The 16,176-nt window shown below is 39.8% G+C and overlaps 1 protein-coding gene across 1 annotated transcript; it reads left to right on the top strand.

Annotated features, from left to right (window-relative positions):
* The first annotated feature begins 1,010 nt into the window (after positions 1-1,010).
* Positions 1,011-16,176, top strand: rdh10a (retinol dehydrogenase 10a). Its single transcript, XM_044104651.1, has 6 exons — positions 1,011-1,774; positions 2,585-2,820; positions 11,384-11,482; positions 12,543-12,688; positions 13,677-13,808; positions 13,900-16,176. The coding sequence occupies exons 1-6, from the start codon at positions 1,489-1,491 to the stop codon at positions 14,021-14,023; spliced, it is 1,023 nt and encodes a 340-aa protein (XP_043960586.1). The 5' UTR covers positions 1,011-1,488; the 3' UTR covers positions 14,024-16,176.

Here is a 16,176-nt window from a genome sequence, read left to right on the forward strand (position 1 = left end):
TAATACATTTAGTTCCATTATCTGAGCTTGAAAGGTTTTAGTGTATTTGAAGCTGTTTTTAAGTAAGGCACACTTCTCACCATTTACACCACAAATAGCCAGTATATGTATGTAATTGGTAAAGATTGATATGAAATGTTTTACATCCTGAGAGCAATCTAAAGGCCAACCAGGAACTATAATTATTTTTTCTATGCTGCACTGTGTCACAAACACACACACAAAAAAACTTTTTATTTTTGTCTTTATTACTTTAAGTCTTTATGGAGCTTTAAATATTACGGTCCTCAGAAAGACAAAGGTTTCTAAAGAACCCCAAATCCCAAATTCAATAGGCTATCAGCTCACTAGCAATTTTTAGTTTAGCATTGGCGCTCTTGCTAGCTGTATTTACATTCTTGTTCCACCACAGAAACTATGACAACCACAAGTCTTATGACTATTTTAAACATTTTTCATGTGGATGTATTCAGGCCAAGTAGGCTACAACCAGTACAAACATGTCATTACTGTTTTTTGTTTTTTTTTTGTTTTTTTTTGTTTTGGACATCACCTACAGTGAAAAGGCAAAATTAATCTGTGACAGAACCAATTATTTTCACTTTAATAATGGTCAAATAGTTGAGTTGCTAATGTTGTCAAATATAACTAGGAATTAATATTAGGTTTACAAACAAATGTGCTCATTTCAACTTTATTAAAAAAATAAATAAATATTTAAGACCAACCCTCCAAAATTCTGTTTGTTAGTGTAGCCATAGTTGTCAGGGAAAAGGTTTACTCACAACCTTGTAGGGGTAGATTTATAGATATTAATAACTTTCATTCCTCTTGGAAACGGGGAACAAACCAGGAAAGACAAATACATTAATAATTACTTAGTATTTTAACTAATAAATTAACTTGCAATATAGTCTCCAAAATTCTGTCATTTGTCTAACTAAACAGAACAGAAGTACTGATAAGGTACTCGAGATCGGTAATTTCGTTTTTAACTGGTGGGGGATTCACACATATTTTTGTCCAGTTATTTGCCTTGCATCATGCTGAGTGTAGTGAAGATAGCTGGCACTTCAGTTTGTCAGGCGCCCACTCCTATTGGGTCTGGCGTTGGATGGGTGGACTGAATAAATAGCGAGTGAGATGCGGATCAGAATGACATGAGATGTGGAGCAGTAGCAGCAGCAGAGAGGGTAGGAAACAATCCATAGTAGCTGCTCGTTAGTCACCGCAAATCAGCGCTTAACAGGCAACCGGATTCTTAACTGAACTCTCTCTCTCTCATTTATTATTATTGTTTTTTTTTACCTCTTATAATCAGAGCTCTTGCGTGCGCTCCTACACCACTTTCCTCTGTCAGCGCTCTGATCCAAGTTTTCTCGGTGAAACCCTATCCCTCTGCTGCTAACAGGTTGGAACAATAAATTTTTCTCTTTTTTTGCGCGTCTTAATATCGCTTATCTGAAATTCATAGAAAGCACGGCCAAGATGATGATGATCATCGCGGAGTTCTTCGTGGTTATCTTGAAGGTGCTCTGGGCGTTTGTGACAGCCGGGGCCAGATGGGTCGTGCGACCCAAGGAGAAGAGCGTGGCGGGACAGGTGTGCGTGATCACCGGGGCTGGGAGCGGCCTCGGGCGGCTGTTCGCCAAGGAGTTCGCCCGGCGACGAGCGGTCCTGGTCCTGTGGGACATAAACAGCCAGAGCAATGAGGAAACGGCAGAGATGGTACGACATATATACCACGAAACGGAGACTCCCGTCACAAAAGATGGTAAGTCAGCCCTTTGAAGGACTTTTGAAGGATGTAAAAAAAAAAAAAAAATCACTGCTTCGTTTTTGCTACAAAGGTTAACGATTTTTTTTTACTCTATCTCAGATTTATAGCCAACTCTTCCCTGAGTGTCAGCGTATACAGGAATTTGACTAATCAATCAACCAGAGATCGGAATCAACCGATTTTTTCCCTCGATTGCGCTCGAGCTAACTGCAGAGTCAAATACTAGAAAATCTGAATAGAAACATCTTTTTTGCACCATATTTTAGAGTTTCAGGTTGTATTTGAGCAGCTTTAAGGAAGGGGAGATACACCTGTCAGTCAGTCAGAGATGGAATCAGAGGATTTTTTGTTTCATGATCAGCTAATCAGTTTGGGTGGAATGCTTAAAATCTTAAATTTTATTTAACTTGTAGAAAAAAAGGAACACTTTACTTAAGTCTAATGAAAATTTGACAATGTTCAGGGACACATACTTAAAAACGTGAATGGTGATAATCTTTGGTGTTCTCTCATTTTTCTGTTGGATTCAAACTACTAATACAACTAGTACTTCTACAATCAAAACAACTGCAGCACTCATTTCATTTTTAATGTGTTATAGTCCTTAGAGGGGGAAAAAAATGTATCTTTCAGGGGAAAAAAATCCAACTCAATACATTTCTGACTAAAGCATTACTTATTGTGAGTATTTTAATAATATAGTTTGCATGTGGACAATATATTCATTCTTCCACAGTCACATCATTTACCTTCTGCGCCATACTTAAGCCTCCATTCATCATTTCTCCGTTCTCCATTCTGCAGGACCTGTTGGAGGAGTGGAGGAGGTCCCTGCTTTCCAGCCTCAGGTCTACACGTACGTGTGTGATGTGGGCAAGCGCGAGAGTGTGTATTCCACGGCGGAGAAGGTGCGACGAGAGGTGGGAGAGGTGGACATACTGATCAACAACGCTGGCGTGGTCTCAGGCCACCACCTGCTGGAGTGCCCGGACGAGCTGATCGAGCGCACCATGGTGGTCAACTGTCACGCACACTTCTGGGTGAGCTTCTCCTGATCATGTCGTCATGGTTTGTTTTGTTTGTTTGGGGCCTTGAGCTGTAATGAGCCATATAAAACAGTGTCACGAGCAACGTGATGCCAGATTTTTTCCACGCCAGCTCCCATGCTTCCTTCAAAATCTCTTATCCCACCTCTTGGTGTCCAAGTTAAAAATCAAAATAGTGTCTAAATCCCTCATTGAGTGAGTATCTGACCATAAATAGCCATCTTTCGTTTCACTTTTTAGCTAAAGTTCTGCCACAGGAATGTCACAAGGTTTCTCTTTGATGAAAATTCCCCTGTATTTGCTGCTGATTCCTGTGGTATGGAAGGTCTTCCTTTATCCTCCTGTGATGGAAGGAGGGATCTGCATAAGCCTCGTATCAGTTCAGCACATTTTGTTGGCAGGTGGTGATTTGATGGGGATCTGTATCAAATTTTCTTTTGGCTCCCCTCCCAGGGGCCTTCCTCTGCCGTTTTATCTCCAATGAAACATTTTGTTCACTTAAATATGTTTCACTTCAAATAAACAAGAGCACAGAACAGAAAAGGAATGGAGGATAGGGAAGGTCAAATGTGCCAGTGTGATCTAACTAAGTAATTCTTTCTTAATGTCAGAATTAAAACATAAGAATACTTTTTTTCACATAAACATATCTACAGTGTTTATTAAAGATAGATTTACGTCATAATCTAATGATTTATTTTATTTATTAAATTATGGGCACTTTCAAACAATTTGAGGATCTGACATTGGGTGGGGTGAACATATAGTGAACCCTCCCATGGTCTTAGCGGGAGGGTTCACTATATGTTACCATGACATTTGCCTCCTTCTGCCTCCTTGCTCAGAAGGAGGCAAATGTCATGGTCAAGCAGCCAGGAAGTGGAGAGATTTTCCCGCCACACCATCAGTTTCTGAAACCACGCAAAAAAAAAAAAAAAAAAAAAAAAACAACACAAAAAAACCTTTGTAAAAGCGCACGCTGTGCGACCCCACCGGACCGCGCACAGAGTAAAAAACTCACGGGGTCCAAATGACCCCATCTCTTAATCGAGCAACGGGGCTAAAGTTGATTGGTTTCACAATGACTTACAGCTCAGGTTAACCAATTAGATGTTAGAGTCTGCTTGATGAGTCAATGCGTAGCTGTGGATTATTTTATTGCAAATGAACTGAGATAGTAAATAAATGCAAAAAAGGAAAAAAAAATGATATCAGAAGTCTGTGATTAACAGATTGTTTTTTTATCTTAATGTTTATCTTTAATTATTTAGTATAGATTAAATTAAACAAACAATACATTTATTTGTTTGACAGATTCATTTCCAATTAAATTCTATAAATAATTGTATGTTTATTAAACTGCGACATATTTGAACCTCCACAGGATGCATACTCCCACTGTGATTAGAAAATTCATGTGAGGGGAAGCCTTTCTGAAAAAAAATCAAATGGATGGGGCTCTGTAATGAAAATGAATTTTATCACTTAGCTGCAGCAGCCAGCTCTGCTTGGCAGCTGTCGTGCCTGTGCATAATTAGTTGTCTTTTTATTTAATCTTTTTTTTTTTACCCCAGTTTCACTTCACAGTAATGTCTCTCTCACCCAGAGGTAGAGTTGTTGTAGCACTTCTCACTTTACATGGGAGAAGCAGGGTTTGCACTTTTCTTGTGGCTGCAGATTGTTTTTATATTGAGACAATTTCCGAGAGATGCAATGACAACACAACAGAAGTTTGAAGTTCGCTAATTGAGCATGAAAATCTCTTCTGTTGTCAAACAGGTTGTGTATTTCCTCCCTAATGGTTTCTCTATTTATGCTCCTCTCTGCTGGCTCTCATCGTGTTCATTTACGTCCAGGATTTGGAGTCAGGATCCAGTGGTTGGGTGGCAGATTTGGGGATTCCAAATAGAGAGCTGTGTTTGTGTATCTCCAGTATTCTATGGAGAGCGTGCGTTCTTTAGAGGTGGGGTGGAGACGAGGGAGGGAGTCGGGAGGAGGAGACGGGGCAGATGAAAGAAGGATTTAATGAATGGCGACAGCCAGAATGGAGGATGTGGTTCATTAACGACACAAGCTGGATGAATAGAGCTTAGACTAACAGAGACCTGACCACTATCCTCTCACAAACACTGTTTCTCACTACATGCAGGTGGTACCTTTTTGTTCCATGTTTTAGATTTCTTTTTTTCTGGTGATGTGTTGTTAGATGGGTTAACTTCTCCTTTTATGACTCAGCAGACAAACTGTAGCTTAAGGTTAACATGATTTTCTTTTAAATGCAGCAAAGTGGTGCAGATCGAAGTGCAGTTTACAAGTTTAACCTAACTCAGATGCATAGGGTTGTTTTTTTTTTCAAAGTTGATTTCAAGAATCAGTGGTTTACAGTATAGTCACACAAATAAAGCAGATCATTCAATGCTAAATACAAAATATAGTGATAAGTCAGAGATCTAAAGTTTGTGTTGAAGTTAAATGTAGACTGCCTTAAGAGCAGATGATAACTGTGGAGAGGTATTCATACAAATTACATCCCAACAACAAGGAAAAAATGTGAATGAAGCAGTTTTGTGTCCCTTAAAAGAAAGATGAGACATAGCTCTGAAGAAGATACCAAGATTTAAGGGATAATTAATAAAGACTCTTAAAAATATTATTTGTAATCCAATTTATGAAGAGCAGAGATGGAAAGTTAAAAGACTTTGGTTCTGAGTCAGTGAAGAGCTGTTAAAGTTTTTTTATTATTATTATTTTCAATATTCAAAACAAAAAATACCAAAAGACTGTTACAGATGGCAATCCACATGAGGAAATCACACTATCATCAGCAAATAAATAGAAACAAGCATTTAAAAGTCATTAAGACTGTTGATTTATTAATAAATAACAACAGTCCTAGAGCAATTCCAGTGGAACACCTATATACACAAAAAAAGATGTCCCATGCTAACTGTTTACAAAGAAATAACTTCATTATAATTAAGAAAGTGATCAGAGTTGGTCCAAATCAGACAGAATCTTAAAGAAAATCAGAAAATGACATCGGCCAGAAAAAAATCTAAATGTTGTAACTCAAGTTATCTTAATGTTTTGGGAAAGTCTCTTGCTAATAAGAAAAGCATTGTTGCTCTTCAGAAACATCTGAAATTTGTCAAACAAAGCTTTCCTCACACTTGATTAGCATAACTGTATGAGAAAAAAGTCTTGAGAACTCCTGTAGCAACAGTTTCTGATCTGTTCAAGTTCTCATTTGTTGGACACTGTATCAGGAATGAGGCAATGACTGAGATTGGAGCAGGAAACGGATGGTTATCGTAGCGTGGTTGTCTGCCAAGGCAGCCGAACCCAGACCCCATACTCCGTACTCCATCTCTCCGCCTTCCAGGGGCCTCTCTGACTCCTCCCAAGCTGATTTCAAGGCATTGGGTGCAGCTGGAAGGGAGTCACAGAGGCCAGCGCCGTTCTTCCGGCTTTGCCACACACACAAACTATGATTCAGTCCCTTTCTTCTCTTAAGATTTTTCTGTTTTTATGAGGCATGCATTTCTCTGATGCTTTTATTAGTCCAGCTGACCATTTGTGATGTTGACCACTTACTTCTGAGTCATTGACGGCACATGGGATGCACAGTCATTTTGCAAGAGAGACACCAGAGTTGTTCATCTTTGAAGCTTTGCATTTATCTAGTGGAATGACACGAAAGGAAATTAGCATCAGCATCTTGAGCTAGTTAGCCAACAGGTGGCCTTGTGAATGATAAACACTCGCTTCCCCTTCCCGCTTGTGGAGATCTCACTTATCTTGTGCAACGGCATGACATGGCGGGAAAAGAACCTGGTGCCATCCCATGCATAGGCTAGGGGAGAGGGTAATGGTAAGCTGCTGCTGACCCACTTTATCTGACAATTGGTTTCTTGTCTGTGGATCAGCTTGACAAGATGCCAGCTGACAGGAGCCAAGTTCTGCAGGCAGCATTCCTTCTGTAGGCAGAGAAAGGAGGCAGCCAGGCAGAAGGGTCCTACTTGACTAGTTTTATAAGGGCCCCTCCTCTGGCCTAGTGCACCTGGATGTCTTCATGCGGCTACTTATCACTCCTCCCTTTTCCATGTACCTGTTCTTGCCTCTAAAATTAATGACTCCATCACCCATCAATCTTTCCTTTTAATTAAATGTCTGATATGATACTAGGAGATGCCCACAAGCCAAAATGTTATCCGAGAAAGAGCCCAGAGTTTTGCCTTAATTCTTTAGTTTTTTACTATTTCTCAGTCATTGAGAAATAGTTCAGTCAAGTTAAAACAAATTATTATAAAAATACAAACTGGGTGGTATTTTTAAATGATATTTTATGTATAAGATAGTGAGGTGTGTCTGATTAAACACTTGGTTTGAAAGCACAGTGATGCCCTTTCCGTAAAATACACAATATTGAAAATCAAATGGAATTCAACATTGAGTTCCATTTGAAAATAAGGTCCTAAAAATAAAGTCCTAGAAATATCAATCAAAATTATTGTTTCCTTTATATTATTCAGTTTGTCCCATTAAAACTGAAGGTTCTCCTTTGCATGGGGCACCAGTCAAAGATAGCAGCGATACAGTAAATATAGATTTGTTAATCAAACAAAAACAGACAGTGAAACACTTGCGTACATTGAGACCTAACTTCCTTTTTAACCAGACCTTTTAAATTTATTCACAGAAGTATTGCAGAATCGGTTCAGTTTAAAGATTTTTCCAGGCATGAAATGTTGAAAAACCGAAAGCTTTTTTTCAGAGTTTGGTTATCTCTCTACTCTTCAAGCACCATTTTAAGTGTAAGTTGAGTTAGACTACTTTCCTTCTTTATACACATACTTTAAAAGAAATTTTAGGCCACAATCATGTAAAGTTGCATAGAGCAGACAATGATAAATGTGAAAATCCCAGTTCCCAACGCATTTACATCCAGTTCATTTCTATAGTCAGTGACAGACTAAAGGTTCAATCTGCCAGCAGGAAATATTATACTTACTATCAAATAATCCTAACAAGAGCTTCTATTTTTTCACAAGATAATGAACGTACTCCTTAAATGACGAGTCATCAAGTCGAAAGGTTAAATATTGAAAAGTTAACACCAACTATTTGGTAACTATTTTTTCCACATAAACTTTCTCTGTCGGTGCTAAAGTTTTGTTTTCTCTGCATTTAATACAAGTTATAGATTACAGAGCTGTTCTTGTGTACTGTCATAGACATGTTGAATATACTCAAACAAGTTTGAAGAAGGTGCAGAGCAGTAAATTACAGTACGATTGAATAATATACAGTATATGAAAAAGTTAGCATAAAAATTAAAGGTGGGCCAAGATTTGAACTTTTTGGGACCCGTTTATAGACTTGCAAACATTCTGCTGTAGAACCATCAATCTTAATTATTTAGCTTCTACCTGTAGTGTAATTTGGAAACCATCCAAAGTTTTGCTTGCACAAACCATTGTGTGCAAGATATTTGATTAAAGCTAAAAGAGAGCAAAAACAAAGCTTTCTGCTTTGTTATTGATGCCATTCACAGCAATGTGTCTTTATGACTAAAACCTTTATAAAAAAAAAATAATAATACAAAGGGAAAAAGTAAATTTGGTGAGCAAATTGGAAAAAAAGAAAATTCAGTTTAGCAAGTCTTCTGCTTCAACCTACATTATTATGTAGGTATGTTCTGGAGACACAGAGTACTTAATAACACCAATTCAAACTCATCAATGTTCCTTCTATGCGAATAAATTAGTTCCTGTTGTGCAACCACTTGAATTACGATTTAAGTAACAGCCAGCAGATGCTGACTATTTAGCATGGTCCCTCCAATAAGAACAACCTTCATCAATCATCCCTTATGATCACTAAAATCAACCCAACCCATTCCATTTCCTCGTTCTGCGGTGGTATCAGTAAAGCTCTGGTGCTCAGAAAGATTTGTACTCCCTCCCATCCATTCTCTCATCCAGGGAGAAGTCAACCCAATTAAATGGCCATCTGGTCCAATGCAAAGGCCAATATTTTGTTCATATTCCTGTTGGTCAGGCGCTAGCACTAATGCAGCCTGACACCCCAGCTGCAAGAAGCTTTGTGTGGCTTAAATGCTCCAGGGGGCACCCACCAATTAGGAGGGGGTGCAGCGGGCAGGGCACCCCACTTGGGCCAAGGAGGCCCGGCTGTGTCAGCGGGTAATTTAGCGGAACAAGAGAGCGTTGAGACCCAATTACGGCGGCTCTGATGTAAGACACGAGACTCTCGTTGCCTTCACACATTTTGTGTCAGAGAGGTCAGTGGGGGTCATACCCACATGCCAGAGCCGCCATGAGAAGCAGGACATCCCGGCAGGGTGGGAGAGAGATGGGATGGTTGGTCACGCTCAGGCCCGTCCTCAGCTTGGGGCAGCAATCTTTCCTTCACCAGTTCCAGGTAAAAAGACCACTCAGCAAATCTGTCCAGCTGAAATCTGCAAACTGGCTTGAACTGTATAGCATAGTGCCAGGTCAAGTCACTCCCTGCTGTCAAAAAGTTGCTTTGGGAGTGGGAAATGTTGGCTCAACTCAGGTATGGGCATATCTTGAGGTAATTCTTCATTTGCACGCAACTCTCTCCCTCTGCTGCCATTCTGGCTCATAGAGTCCTTTCTCAGCGTTTGCCCGGGTCTTGCATTCTCTGAGTTACCTCTCTTTGGGCCCCATCATTTGATGAGTTGAATATTGCACCGACCTTAAAATTTATGTCCTGGAAAACTGCAGATGTCTGGATCTGTTTCAGATCAGTTATACCTGACTAAAAAAAATTAACTCAAACAATGAGGTCATTTTTATTTCTTACAACAGCCTCTCTGTGTAGGTTTCATCTCACTAAACAAGCAGAAAGGCATCTACAACACAGAAGTCTCGCTAAGGATTACATTAAATGTCAGTAGGTCCAATACAGTTAATCTCTGGGTGCAGTTTTAATGAGGCGTTTTCCTCCCTGCTCTGGTGGATCCAGGGCTGTACTACCTGGTACCACGCTCTCACTGGCTCCGTGCTCCCCTTCTGTAAATGTTTATTAAGAAGCATGGATCATTTCTCTGGCAGGGGGTTCAGATCATAAAACTGTTGCCTTTCATTTATTTCATCACAAATTATTTGAATACAAGCAATTTAGGTGTGTATAATTTTCCAAACATCATATTTTTCTGGAAAATTAGTAAGAGCCTTTCCATAATTTATCCATAATCTATCCTGTCCTTCCTTCCTTCTTTTCAACTTTTCTTCCTTCCTTCCTTCCTTCCTTCCACATTCTTTCTTAGCTTCCTTTCCTCAGTCCTTTTTGCCATTTAGTCCTTTGACCTTTCTTTACTTATTTCCTTTATTTCTTCCTTGTCTTTATATTCTTGACTTATATTCATCCCATAATCATTCTTTCCTTTAGTCCTTCCTTCTACTTCCTCACATCAGCTTCTCTATTTAAAGCCTGACCTCTGTGAAAAACAGTGAACAACAGTGAAACCAAAGTAAAGCTTGTATTCTTCTACTAGAAAGGATCCAAAAAAAATAAACTCAGAATATTGAAGCTCTGTCTGGAAAATGTTAAATTTTCCAGACAGAGGAACTTTATATGTGCAAATTCTTGCACATATAAATTGTGCAAGAACTTGTTTCTGTAATGTTACAGTATAGGCAGTAAAGGTCTGTTTCACAGGTGAAGGGAGATGGAAGTTTCTGTTTACATCTCGATCTCACCTCCATCACACTCTTTAAGCACTGCAGGCTACATATATTCTTCACTGTGGTAGCACATATTTCACCTATATCATTTGCTCAGTCACCAACAAAAGGGCTCCCAGTTTCTTGCAGACCTCCCAGTGGGAGAGTGATTGGTCAGTTCCTGTCATAGTCATTATGTGTCCCACCTGCTGATTGGCTCATGCTGTGTGCAGAGGCGCTCTAAAGCCGGCAGCAGACGGGTAGAGCCAGGTTCAGCTGTAGGCCTCTAACCGTCATTGGACCAGCCGGTGGAAGTAGTCCGCCTTTCACGTGGCGTAGCGGTTTTTAAACTCTTTCATCCCTGAGCTGGACTCGCTCATCTGAGGAGCTGTTCCACTGAGTGTCGCTCGGGTGGAGCAGAGGGGTGTAGGTAGAAGAGAGGCCGAACTGAGCTGCTACAGGTGCTGAGTGAGTGGAGGCCTGCGACTGGTGTTGTCACCAAGTCTTTAGAGAAAGGCTCAACGAAAGGCACCAGATCTGTGTGGGAAAAGAAGAGACTTTGCTGCACCACTCGCATCACTCTCTTTGACATCCCTCTTCTCTTTTACATGAGCTTCATAAGGATAAAAGTTTTAAAAATCTTTAAATGTTGTACACCTCCCCCCTCCTCTCTCAGATATGAATTCTCATTCTGATGCTTCTTTCTGCATCACCATGGAGAAGCAAGAGAAACTGAGTGGGGGGAAGGCAGAGAGGATCAAAGAGTGTTGGCACAGACAAACTGCCCAAGTGAACTAACCTCTCTGTTTTTTCTGCTTGCCCTTCTGTCTCCTCTGTCCTTCCTCCAGACCACCAAGGCGTTTCTCCCCAAGATGCTGGAGCTGAATCACGGTCACATTGTGACTGTTGCCAGCTCCCTCGGTTTATTCAGCACAGCTGGAGTTGAGGTTAGTATCATACACAGAAACGCATACACATCCCCGTCGTTCCCACCATCTGCGAGCGGGCTTTTCTCCTCGGCCGTCGGCGTGCCAGCTAGCACGCTGAGAGCGAGGAGGTTAGGCCCCATCTCTCTAGTTGTTCCCCCACCCGTTAAATTAAGCAACACAGATGAGCATTCGGGAGTGTCGTATAGATTCCTCTATCTGCAGCAGCGGGAGCGTCGGGGGCCCCCAGTGGGCACTGGCCCCGGGGCCAGAATGAGTTGACAGCTCCCCGTGGGACAGAGACATCTTCATCATCGCTTTGTGGACTACTTGCTCCTCATTCAATATTCAGCTCACAACCTTTTCCCATTGATATGGTTTTTCTTCCTATAGTTTTTTTTAAATTCTAATTCATTCTAAAATATTTTGAGGGGGGTTATTTATCGCCATAACCCAAGAGAGCAAAACAGTATCCTCTTCAAATTGATTTTTCTTTTTTTTAAATGATAGTTTTCTTATTTATTCCTGCAGCAAAAAAACTCTGTAAGTACAGCTACTTTGAATTCTCTCTTCATTTAAGGAGGCATGTTTAAAAATATAGCTAATAACAATGTTTTAGATTAGCACTAAAGTGTATTGCACTTTCAGTTTGCCTTTAGAAATGTTAATTTCTTACATGTGACCTCAGATGTGCACATTATTATTTTTTGGGAGTCTCTGACTGCACTGTGAGCTTCCTGTGTTTATTGTCGTGCATATATTCACCCTCCTTTATTTATTTAGTCTGGGTTATTTTGTTGTTTGTTTTTTTTCTAAGATTATTTCCACAGCGTACCACATCAAAACCTTCCTGCCCAGCAGAGCGGCATACTAATGTGCTTGAGAAGAATGCTAATGAAACCATAGAAAAGCGGTTAGGCTCCCTCAGGTTTTCTGGCTGTATCATTACCATCTAGGAGAAACCAATGAGCCCACTGAGGCATGTTTGATAATGTTTTCTAGTCCCTAGGTGCGTTTTCTTTTTTTTTTTTCTTCTTTTTTTGTTAACGGGTCAAATCTGTTTTCTTTTTATTCTGCTCAGGATTACTGTGCCAGCAAGTTCGGTGCCATTGGGTTTCACGAGTCCCTGAGCCACGAGATTAAAGCCTCAGAGAAGGACGGCATCAACATGACTCTGGTGTGCCCTTACCTGGTCAACACGGGAATGTTCAAAGGTTGCAGGATAAGGTGAGCCGCAACACGAACAGGCGAGCGTATCCCCTTCGGTGCACTTCTTTTTTTTCTTTTTTTTTTTTTTTTCCTTCTCGCACCTGTGTTGAGTTTTTATTTCCTGAAAAAGTGTGTTCGGAACAACATTTGAACATCAAAGCAGACGTTGAGGGTCTGTTGGGAGAATTACGACACAGTGATTTCTGTTTCATAAGTCAACACCGTGTAAACAAGGAGGGGTGCTTTTTGTCTCCCGGGGTAAAAACCTCAAGACCAGGTGCACCTGGTCTCTGTCCCCCACCTGCTCCACCCCCAAACAATAACCGCTGCTCTTATGGTCTTCACTTTGTTTGATGGTTATTGTCTGCAGGTGGCTCTACTGTCAACTAACCCAGCACCCCCACAACTATTTAGTCCTAATCAGTGTCATTGCATAAATATCTTGCTCAGAGTTAGTGAAGACAGATTACCATCTGACACCGATTGGGATTTGAAGTTAGAGACCAACCCAAAGTAGTACATTATTTTGAATTGGAAGGGAAATTATACTTAATGGATTTTTGATTCCGTCCCCATTACTTTTATGCCCCAATAGGAAAGCCATTATTGAAAAAAGTAATAAAATGCCACAAGGCATGTAGATGTAGTGGGCCGAGTTACATTATAAAATAAGGTGCCCTCGTCAGATGCAACCAAAATTGACTGTTATGGGTTTAAATGGACATTGTTACTCATAACAATTCTCTCTTCATTTAAGGATGGTGATTGTATGTACATTTCCTCAGTACATTAATCACCATCTCCAGGAAGAACACAGTGGCGGCAGTATTGTGCTGTGGGGAGCACAAAACTGGAGGGACAGGAAAGTTGGTCAGCATAGTTGTGTTTTGTAGTGACCTTTCCAATGTTAAGACCCAAGCCACAAAACAGCTGTTCACACACATGATTTCAATCAAAATTTGACTGAACAACGTGGTTAACAGTAACTACTCCTTATTCGATCCAGGAAGGAGATAGAGCCTTTTCTGCCGCCCCTGTCGCCAGAGTTCTGTGTGAAGCAAGCCATGAGAGCCATCCTCACAGATCAGCCAATGGTCTGCACACCTCGCATCATCTACATGGTTAACTTTATGAAAAGGTAAGAAACCCTCTCAGTGATCCATTACCCCCAATTGAAATGTAGTGACGATCCTTTAGTTTTAGTCCTAACTCCATCCCGTTTTCCACAGCATTCTGCCCTTTGAGGCCATCGTGTGCATGTACCGGTTCCTCGGTGCCGACAAATGCATGTACCCTTTCCTAGCTCAGAGGAAGGAGGCGATGAACAACAATGAAGCAAAGAACGGGATCTAAGGAGAAGTGTTTACAACCGGTGCATTCATGCAGTGGTGTGACAAATGGTTCACCACCTTCCTGATTTTCTATTTTTTTGTGTATTTTATCACACTTCAGTGTTTCAGAACATCACGGCAATCTAAATATTAGTCAGAGGGAGGTGATAATCCCGCTAAACCTAATAACTGGTTGGGCCAACCTTACCAGCAACAACTGCAATCAAATGTTTGTGACAACTTATGAGTCTTATGAGGAATTTTTGGCCTTCTCATCTTCGCAGAATTGTTGTAATTCAACCAGATTGGAGGGTTTTCGAGCACCATGTTTCACTGTTGATCTGATAAGCAGATACTTTTATGCCAGATGTAATGGGACACACACTGTCCAAAGAGTTAAACTGTTTGTCCTGTCAGTCCACGGAATAATTTTCCAAAAGTCTTAGTCAAGTCAAGATGTGTTCTGGAAAAATCGAGGCAAACTTTCCTCTGCCAAGTAAGCCATTTTTGCCAAGTCTCTTAGGCATAACCTTTGACCTTAACTGAGGCAAGTAAGGCCTGCAATCACTTTCTCTCAAGGCCACAAGCCATGTAGTGGGCCAAATGAAGGCATTCATTATCTTCTTTTGATAATGAATGCCTTCATTTAAAAACTGCATTTTGTGTTTACTTGTGTTACCTTTAACATTTAAACTGAATTGATGTTCTGAAACATTTAAGTGTCAAACATATAGGAAATCAGGAAGGGGGCGGAGGCTTTTTCACACCGCTGTACCTGCAAGCTTATGGAAACAACCACTGAAGACGAAAGATGGGGGAGGGTGAAAAAAAAGAAAAAGAAAAAAAAAAAAGACTGAATCTAGACTGGTGCACTTGCATTGAGCAAATGCAAAGATTTACCATATTGTTCCTCTGGAACAAAAAGCTGCGTACTACACAAAGGAATCATTTGGGTTTTTGTTTTTATAGAAATCAACATCTATATACCATCACTAGTTTTGAAATCATACAAAAAAAAAAGGTATCCAGTAATTAACTCTTTTCATAATGTAGTCACCAGCCTTATCTAGTGTCATTGTGGAAATATACAGTATGTTACTGTACAAACAGTAATCTTTTTTTTTTTCACTTATTTTATTTTTTGTAGACATGCACTGTAAGTTCTAATTTTTATGATGTAAATTCAGATTTGCTTTTCCCCACACTGCCAGTGATCTTTGTGTAAATTTAACACAATGCTTCAAGCTAGCCAACATTTTCTTATTCAGAGGCTTTTATTCAGTCCAGTTTACACAGCATTGATTCACGCTAGTGTGCATTTGTTTTGGCCATGTACCATCTTTCTTTTTTTTTTTTTTTTTTTGCCTAAATATGTAATTTTTAGAGACATGTAGCATAGTTTAACTTTTTAAATGCATTCCAAATGGGACTCAGTAGCCAAGTTATTAATAGCTTTTTTGGACTTTCCTGTATCATTAGTCTCAGTCATTGCTGTTCTGATAAATCTCTTAAATGGAACACGAGTAAAAAAAAAAAAAAAAAATCACTGTCCTGGGTTGAATTAGCATGTGACTGATAGCAGAATGTATTGTTTAAAGAGAACCCGAGAGAACAGGCCTTTACATATTCCATTTGTGTTCATTTAAAGGTGTTGTTCATATTGTAAGTTTATATTTTTGAACATTGCTAAAAAACTAACTCCAGTCAAAGTTACTGTCCTGACACTGAGTGGTTGAGTGAACTGTAATAATGTTTTGGGTTTTTTTCATTCCCCCACATCCACCAAAAAAGAAAATATGTAAAATTGTCTGACATTCTTCTGACCAGTTAAAGTGAAATGTATGTTTAAATGTTGTTAACCTTCGCCCAAATGAGTGTTCCCACCACATTTGATGTATGACTATTTTATATACTTTATATATATATATATATATATTTTTTGTTTTGAATGTCAAATACAATACATTCCAAAAGGCATCATTCCCTCAGTCACAGTGATGAGCCTAAATCCTCTACCTCTTAATTTTTGCCTTTTTATTTTGTTTGACAGCATAACATAAGCCTCTTTTTGTAATATTCAAAAAAAAAAAAAAAAAGCTCCATTGTTGAGCAAATGTGGTTCCGATGTTTAGTGTCTCTACCTAACTTAAATTAATAAAGTGATTTAGATTATTA

This window comes from Gambusia affinis, linkage group LG21, assembly GCF_019740435.1.
Source record: "Gambusia affinis linkage group LG21, SWU_Gaff_1.0, whole genome shotgun sequence".
Classification (NCBI taxonomy): domain Eukaryota; kingdom Metazoa; phylum Chordata; class Actinopteri; order Cyprinodontiformes; family Poeciliidae; genus Gambusia; species Gambusia affinis.